Source organism: Podarcis melisellensis (assembly GCF_964234715.1).
Source record: "Podarcis melisellensis genome assembly, chromosome: 12".
NCBI classification, from domain to species: Eukaryota; Metazoa; Chordata; class Lepidosauria; order Squamata; family Lacertidae; genus Podarcis; species Podarcis melisellensis.
Genome location: NC_138544.1, coordinates 57,006,160 through 57,014,565, shown reverse-complemented (window position 1 = coordinate 57,014,565; position 8,406 = coordinate 57,006,160). Strand labels below are relative to the sequence as shown.

The 8,406-nt window shown below is 47.2% G+C and overlaps 1 protein-coding gene across 1 annotated transcript; it reads left to right on the top strand.

The window, feature by feature from the left end:
* Nucleotides 1-3,435: 3,435 nt before the first annotated feature.
* On the top strand, nt 3,436-7,253 carry LOC309353353 (cathelicidin-related peptide Oh-Cath-like). Its single transcript, XM_081882764.1, has 3 exons — nt 3,436-3,730; nt 4,948-5,055; nt 7,134-7,253. Exons 1-3 carry the CDS (start codon nt 3,545-3,547, stop codon nt 7,236-7,238), a joined length of 399 nt encoding a protein of 132 aa, XP_081738890.1. The 5' UTR covers nt 3,436-3,544; the 3' UTR covers nt 7,239-7,253.
* The last annotated feature ends 1,153 nt before the right edge of the window (nt 7,254-8,406 follow it).

Below are 8,406 nucleotides of genomic sequence, written 5' to 3'. Positions count from 1 at the left end.
TGCAAAGCTGTAAAGAATACTAAAAGAAACTTTTGGATTTGTGACCTGAGCGTCACACCTGATTTGTAGTTGCAAAGTGGTTCTAAGTTCCAGGTCCTGCATTTTGATGTGGGGGCAGGGGCGCTGACTTATAAAAAATATTGGGGGGGCGGGGGCCCATACCGACTTATAAAAAATATTGGGGGGGCCCAAGACCTCCAAACCGCTGCTGCTGGGGGAACGAAAGGGGCGAGCCCCGGGCTGCCCTGACCTTAAGTGAACCTGTGAGGGCCCGCCCTTTGCGGCAGCCGATTGGGTGCCGCCGTGGGTGGTGAATATTAATGAGCTAGGGGGAATCCCCGCTTCTCGCGGGGCTGACGCCAGCCCCGCGAGATTCTTGATGGGTCGAGAGCCCGCAACCCCACCCCCTCTCTAGATCGGGAGTGGCTTTGTTTTAACTCATTACTGAATGTATTTTAAAAGGTAACTATCGTCAAACAAGGAAAATAAAAAATACCAACATAATTTTGTGATTTTACAAAGCATAATATAACTAATAATTTTCTTAAATTATTGGGGGGGGCAGAGCCCCCCCAAACGAATTTTTGAGGGGGCTCGGGCCCCCTCAGGCCCCATGGAGTCGGCGCCTATGTGTGGGGGTGTCCAATATCTAACCTCCAAGGTCACTTTCTGATCGAATATTGTGCCCCTTTAAGCTAAAGGTGTTTTGGGGTGTTATAGGAAAATCCTTGGGCTCCCTGGGATTGCCAAACAAAGACGCCAGCCAAGAATATAGGAGCCAAACAGCAGCCAGTAGACTTAATCTTCATCCACAACATGGAAGAATCAGGAAGAGGCCCAGAACAATGGATGGCTCCCCTTTTTATAAGTTTCCTAAACTACCCATGGGGACGCAGGTGGCACTGTGGGTTAAACCACAGAGCCTAGGACTTGCCAATCAGAAGGTCGGCGGTTCAAATCCCCGCGACGGGGTGAGCTCCCGTTGCTCGGTCCCTGCTCCTGCCAACCTAGCAGTTCGAAAGAATGTCAAGGTGCAAGTAGATAATAGGTACCACTCTGGTGGGAAGGTAAACTGCATTTCCGTGCGCTGCTCTGGTTGACCCAGAAGCTGTACGCCGGCTCCCTCGGCCAGTAAAGCGAGATGGGCGCTGCAACCCCAGAGTCGGCCACGACTGGACCTAATGGTCAGGGGTCCCTTTACCTTTACCTTTAAACTACCCACATCACACATACATCATAACCATGTCACAAATCGGGAGGAGTTTTCTGACAGATACCTGAGTATCAGGTTTGCCCCTGTTCCCTCCCTTGACCTCCACCTCACACCCATTAAGTAATACGAGGTTCCTGTTTCCCAGACAACTTGTTACTGTTCCTGTTTCCCAGCCAACTTAATCACTCTTGTCTTGACCTGGGTTTGCTATTGTCTCCAGAATGCTAGAAAAATGCAACCTGTGATGCTAACAGAAGTCGTGTGACTCATGCAACACGTTGGTGATTAAAATACACAGAACAATAATTATGCATACTTTATCAACCTTCTGAGAAAAATATAAAACATTAAACAAAGCAACAGAGACTTGGGGACTAGCCAACCTAAAATGAATTTATAATTTCCGGTTTCAATAGATTTTTCAAATGCTTAACTCAGTCTTTTAGATAAGTTACAGATAGGTGTTGGTCTGCCATAGTCAAAACTGGAAGGAAATTTTTTTTGTTTTGTCTTTTAGATAAGTTCATGAAGATACCAACAAAAGGTGAGTTTGGTGTTATTCACAATACCGGGAGATGCTAGTGGAGTTGTGTTGTTGTTGTTATAGTCACTTAGTTGTGTCTGACTCTTCGTGACCCCCTGGACTACAGCACGCCAGGCACTTCTGTCTTCCACTGCTCCCGCAGTCTGGTCAAACTCAGGCTGGTAGCTTCGAGAACACTGTCCAACCACTACAATAGCTTTGTAAACAAGCCTTTTGGTTTCCCTGCGAAAGTCCTGGTCCTCAAACACTCTGCACTTCAATCGGGAAAAGCCACACTCTCAGAACTCGGGCCATGCTGGATTTCAACATCAATGTCGGCCCTTGTGGAAAGAGAAATGATCAACATTTTCCAACGTTACACCATTGAGTTGGATATGTGGCCAGAGATTATCACCTAGGCAGAGGGGCTGCTGAGTACCCGTATTTTTCGCTCTATAAGATGCACCAGGCCACAAGACGCACCTAGTTTTTGGAGGAGGAAAACAAGAAAAAAAATATTCTGAATCCCAGAAGCCAGAACAGCAAGAGGGATCGCTGCGCAGTGAAAGCAGCAATCCCTCTTGCTGTTCTGGCTTCTGGGATAGCTGTGCAGCCTGCATTCGCTCCATAAGATGCACACACATTTCCCCTTACTTTTTAGGAGGGAGTTACAGATAGGTAGCCGTGTTGGTCTGCCATAGTCAAAACAAAACAAAATTCCTTCCAGTAGCACCTTAAAGACCAACTAAGTTAGTTCTTGGTATCTGAAGAAGTGTGCATGCACACTTTTTGTTTTTAGGAGGGAAGAAGTGAGTCTTATAGAGCAAAAAATACGGTATGTGGGCTCATGCTTTCGGGACTATGGCTGTCCCAAGCTCCCCCCTTGATAGCCTTTTCCTTTCTGAACAGAACAACATTGGAGTGGCGTAAATCCAACGCTGGATTGATTTTATATGAATTTCTGAAGGTTTTCTGCCACAGGGGAAGGCAAATACTATGTAATCTTGAACAAGATTCAATGTAGCAAAACTGTGGTGGGTTTTATGGGGATATTTTTTTAAAAAAATTATTTTTTATTAAAGATTTTGTTGATTTACAAAAGTGTCTCTCTATCATGTCCCCCACCCCTTGTAACATTTTTACAAATCATTTTCATTTGTTATGGGGATGTTTATAAAATTGAATGGTGTCAGTTTGGGGCATGGTCTGGGGGTTTAACTTGAAACACCCCCTCATAAATTCCGATAACAGGAGATGGGGGTCCTTCTCTTGAATTGCTGCTGCTTTCTTACACCTGAGTGCTTTGTGGTTGGGGGACTTTGTGTAGTTTTGCCGGCCCCACAACTGAGTGTTTGTGTGTGTGTGTTTTTTTAAAAAAATAAAATTTAAAAAAATAAGGCCCACAGCTGGTGTTCTTTATGTTCTGCAGCTAAAAGAAATAGGAACAATCATCAGTGGGGATCGACAGGAAGGAATGCATTGCTTCACTTTTGAAGTTGCAGAAATCCCCCCCACAAAAAAATCTGGACTATTGCAATTTCCTTTTTGAGCAGAGGAAAGAGAAAATTGGGAAATTCCTTCTGAGGATGTTCTGCTGGCTTGGTGACGCCTTGACTGGCACGCATGTCTTGTGAAAAGACATGGGGTGGGTATCTGTTTAGGAAAGTCCCCTCGAGAGCTTTCCCAGGGAGTTATGAAACCCTCTCCCCACCCAGAGAACCTCGGCATTTAAGCAGCATTTATAAAGGACCTTCTTTGGGGACCAAATAAGAGATCTGAGATCTTCCCTCAGCCAAGCTGCCCTCAAGATGATGAGCTGCCTTTGGAGAATCTTATTCGTCCTTGGCTTTTCTGCAGCTGCTGTTGCTCTGGCCCCTGAGCGAGTGGCGCTGAGCTACGAGGAAGCCGTTTCCTTAACCGCTGAACTCTACAGCCAAACTGCAGAGGTGGCTTTTGCCTTCCGGCTCCTGGAAGCCAAGCCACAGCCAGACTGGGTAAGTGAGTGGCCGGATTTGCTGTGCTGTGCAGAGTGCTGTCCTCTGAACAGCGCTTGACTTGGGACCTTATGTGACTTGGGGCCAACCGGTGCCTCCCTGCCTCGGTTTTCTTCTGTAAAATGGGCCCGTTAACTATACTCTGGTATATTCTAAAAAGGTAAAGGGACCCCTGACCGTTAGGTCCAGTCGTGGCCGACTCTGGGGTTGTGGCGCTCATCTCACTTTATTGGCCGAGGGAGCCGGCGTACAGCTTCCAGGTCATGTGGCCAGCAGGGCTAAGCCGCTTCTGGCGAACCAGAGCAGCGCACGGAAATGTCGTTTACCTTCCCGCCGGAGTGGTACCTATTTATCTACTTGCACTGGTGTGCTTTCGAACTGCTAGGTTGGCAGGAGCAGGGACTGAGCAACGGGAGCTCACCCCGTGGCGGGGATTCGAACCGCCAACCTTCTGATCGGCACGTCCTAGGCTCTGTGGTTTAACCCACAGCGCCACCTGCGTCCCTCTGGTATATTCTATACTGGATGATTGCAATTCTTGCCAGTGCTCATGTATATGTTTGTGTGTCTGTGTATGATTTTAATAGCATCAAACAGGGCCAAAATTAGGCTTTATTTCACCCGGGTCAAAGACCCCCCAAAAACAACTAGTGGCCCCAACCCCCGGTAGGTAAGTCTCTGGCATCAAATCACACAAATTCTGCATAGCATACAACCTAAAGTTGTTCTAGTTCATTTCGTAAAATTTATATACTGCTGATTGTGGAAAACCTCAGTGCTGTTTATAGAAAGAATAAAACAGCAAGATCAATTCCTCAAAACATTTAAAACATTTATTTATTTATTTTCTTTTGGGGGGGGGGGAAACAGCCATAAACTACAAAACACACCAGCAGTTTAAATTTCTGGGTTGGGCTGTCGTGAGTCAAAATGGGCACGTCCTTTGCATTGAGCTGCCTCGATGCAAACAATTAATAATAATAAAATGCAAGGCACTTGTCTAAGTTTGATCGGAAGCCAATTCCCACAGTGGTTCTGAAGCAGAGCTGTTCCACTTGGCACCGGTTCAGCTCCAAAATTAAAAAGAGCTTCAAAGAGCTGTTGGGCAGAGCGGCCGGCTGTGATGCTCAGAAATTAATCCCCACCGGGGACTGGAAAGATGGAGCTGTTCCCAGAATTCACGGTTATTTCCCTGGGAATGTCCGCCTTCTGCTTAGGACGCCCGGAGCGAAGAGCCTCAGGATCTGGAATTCACTGTGAAAGAGACGACGTGCTCAGTTGCTGAACTGCTGACTGCGGCCGACTGCGACTTCAAGGAAGATGGGGTAAGCGGCCCCACGTATTTCCCCTATAGCTGTTGTTGTTTAGTTGTTTAGTCGTGTCCGCCTCTTCGTGACCCCCTGGACCAGAGCACGCCAGGCCCTCCTGTCTTCCACTGCCTCTCACAGTTTGGTCAAACTCATGCTGGTAACTTCGAGAACACTGTCCCACCATCTTGTCCTCTGTCGTCCCCTTCTCCTTGTGCCCTCCATCTTTCCCAACATCAGCGTGTCTTCTCTTCTCACGAGGTGGCCAAAGGATTGGAGCCTCAGCTTCAGGATCTGTCCTTCCAGTGAGCACTCAGGGCTGATTTCCTTCAGAATGGAGAGGTTTGATCTTCTTGCAGCCCATGGGACTCTCCAGAGTCTCCTCCAGCACCAGAATTCAAAAGCATAAATTATTCGGCAATCAGCCTTCTTTGTGGTCCAGCTCTCACTTCCATACATCACTAACCCTATAGTTGAGCCTTCCCCAATTGGACCACAACTCCCATCGACCCCAGCATCGTGCAACCACGTTGGCTGAGGCTGATGGAGGTTGTGGTGCCAAACAGCTGGAGGGCACCAGGTTGGCAAACAGGCATATCAGGGCCAGGGCCGGATTTAGGTTTGATGGGGCCCTAAGCTACTGAAGGTAATGGGGCCCTTTCTATGTCCAGCTATCCTTCGTCAACAACAAATTGTCGCTGTTTATTGCATGGACAGGTAAACTAAGGCTCGAACCCAGATCCAGCCCAGTTGCCTTCTCAATCCAGCCCACGGACGGTTTTTACATGAGTAGAATGTGCCCTTTTATTTAAAAGGCATATCTGGGTTATTTGTGGGGCATAGGAATTCGTTCATCCCCCCCCAAAAAAATATAGTCCAGCCCTCCACAAGGTCTGAGGGACAGTGGCCCGGCCCCCTGCTGAAAGTTTGCTGACCCCTGGTTTATTGTGTTGAATATATGCTATATCAGGGGTCAGCAACCTGCAGCCCATGGGCTGCAACTGGCCAATGAGGACAGTTTAACCAGCCCCTGAACCGCCCCCGAACCGAGCCACCCACTCGGCGAGTCCCCACACGCTGTGCTAAAGTAGCGCAGCTCAGGGACTCGCTTCCACAGCGCCGGAAATCGCGCCTGTACATGCCCAGATGCAGGAAATCACACACACGCGATCCGGACCACAGAGAGATCTCTACGGGTCTTGACCAGCTCAGGCAGGTAAAACCTTGCCAACCCCTGTGCTATATAGTAATTTATGGACCTAATAGGTATCTAAAGCCATTTGCACATGTTGCCGTGCAACCAGTCCATGCAGAATGTGCTGTTGTTGTTTAGTCGTTTAGTCGTGTCCGACTCTTCGTGAGGTGTGGGCAAACTACTCCCTGCTCAGCTCTTCCCCAAGAAAGAAAAAATAAACCCTAAAATATATCTCATCCAGTCAAAACTTAGTAGTCTAGGCTTAGCAGTTCATTCCAATAACCATTTCTAATGTTCACAATGTCAAGAATGAAACGTAAAACTGGAAAAATGGGGAAACTGAGGTAAACGGAAATTGACAGGTCCGCCCACAGCTACTGAGCGCCAGAGGGGATTTGCAGATGGGTGGCGGCCAAAGCTGGCCAGCTGACCTGAACAGAGCAACTTCTTGTGTCGTAATAGTCAGAAAACACAAACACACAATGGCAAGAAGATAAATCAAAGCAAGCTGTTGCTATCGATCTGCAGATGGAGCCCATGCTAAGGGCACAGAACGAGGGGCTGGCAGAAAGTTGGAAACCCTTAGGCGTTGGTTTGCTGGTCGATGGCAGTATCCTCAAGGAAGGGAGCCAGATTCACAGAATGGTAGAGTTGGAAGGGACCCCGCGGTCATCTAGTCCAACCCCGTGCAATGCAGCTGCTGTTGACTTCTTTTCCGAATTGCCCTTAGCTCTCAGCCGCCCTTTGGCTTACAAGGGACAGGCAGATGGGGACTGTGTTTTCTCCTTTCTCCACTCAAGGCAAGCTAAACAGCCATTTTGTCATCCTATTATTATTATTATTATTATTATTATTATTATTATTATTATTATTATTAATTGAATTTATTGAATATCCGCAGGTGGTGAAAGAGTGTTCCGGTACATTCTCCAACCAGCAGCAGACTCCTGTCCAGCTCAGTTGTGACCCTGTGGGTCAGAAGAAGGCAAGTTTACCTCAGGAGTAAATGTGGGGTTGATTTTCTTTCCTAAATGCCCAGAGGTGCAAAACCGGAAATTTAGCACATAGATGAAAAACCTTAAATCTGTATAATAATAATAATAATAAAATTTATTTATATCCCACCCTCCTCAGCCGAAGCTGGGCTCAGAGCGGCTAACAACAGTAAAAGTAACACCGTTTACATAAAATCACAATCAATTAATTGAAATACATTCTAAAAATCAATTCAGAATCACATTAATGACAACCATTGGGCTAGAGTTCTATGAGGATTATGCATGGATGTTGATAGGAAGCACAATACTGGGAAAGCTGCCTTTGCCAACCTGTCTCCCATATATATTTTTGACTACAACTCCCATCGGCGCCAGTCACTGCATGATGGGAGTTGTAGTCCAACACCTGGTAGGTATCAGGTTAGCGAAACCTGTCTTGCAGTGTAGCAGAGATGGTCAAGGCTTGTTTCACAGCAGGGACGAGCGAGCCATCTCCCAGGTCACTCTTTGCCGATCCTCCACATGCCACATAAATAAGATTTTCTCAGCGGAGAAACCCGCCCAGTACACTTGAAGCAGAGGAAGAGAGGTTGGTGGCGTTGGCATGCATGACTAAGGTCAAAACGGCCACTTTGATTTTGGAATATTCTCCAGGCTCTGGTACCTATTTATCTACTTGCACTTCACGTGCTTTCGAACTGCTAGGTTGGCAGGAGCAGGGAACGAGCAACGGGAGCTCACCCCGTCGCGGGGATTTGAACTGCTGACCTTCTGATTGGCAAGACCTCGGCTCTGTGGTTTAACCAACAGCACTACCCACATCCCTCTTCGAGAACCAATAATAATAATAATAATAATAATAATAATAATAATAATAATAATAATATATTTGTACTCCGCCCATCTGGCTGAGTTTACCCAGCCACTCTGGGCGGCTCCAAATCAAGTGTTAAAAACAGTACAGCATTAAATAATAAAAACTTCCCTAAACAAGGCTGCCTTCAGATGTCTTTTAAAGAGAAGATAGCTGCTTATTTCCTTCACATCTGCTGGGAGGGCGTTCCACAGGGCGGGCACCACCACCGAGAAGGCCCTCTGCCTGGTTCCCTGTAACCTCACTTCTCACAATGAGGGAACCGCCAGAAGACCCTCGGAGCTGGACCTCAGTGTCCAGGC

Bases quoted from the DNA above. Each gene is read 5' to 3' on its own strand.
- LOC309353353 (XM_081882764.1), top strand. From the start codon at position 3,545: ATGATGAGCTGCCTTTGGAGAATCTTATTCGTCCTTGGCTTTTCTGCA. The intron at 3,731-4,947 runs GTAAGTGAGTGG...CCTTCTGCTTAG, and splicing joins CCAAGCCACAGCCAGACTGG to GACGCCCGGAGCGAAGAGCC. The intron at 5,056-7,133 runs GTAAGCGGCCCC...GAATATCCGCAG, and splicing joins GCGACTTCAAGGAAGATGGG to GTGGTGAAAGAGTGTTCCGG.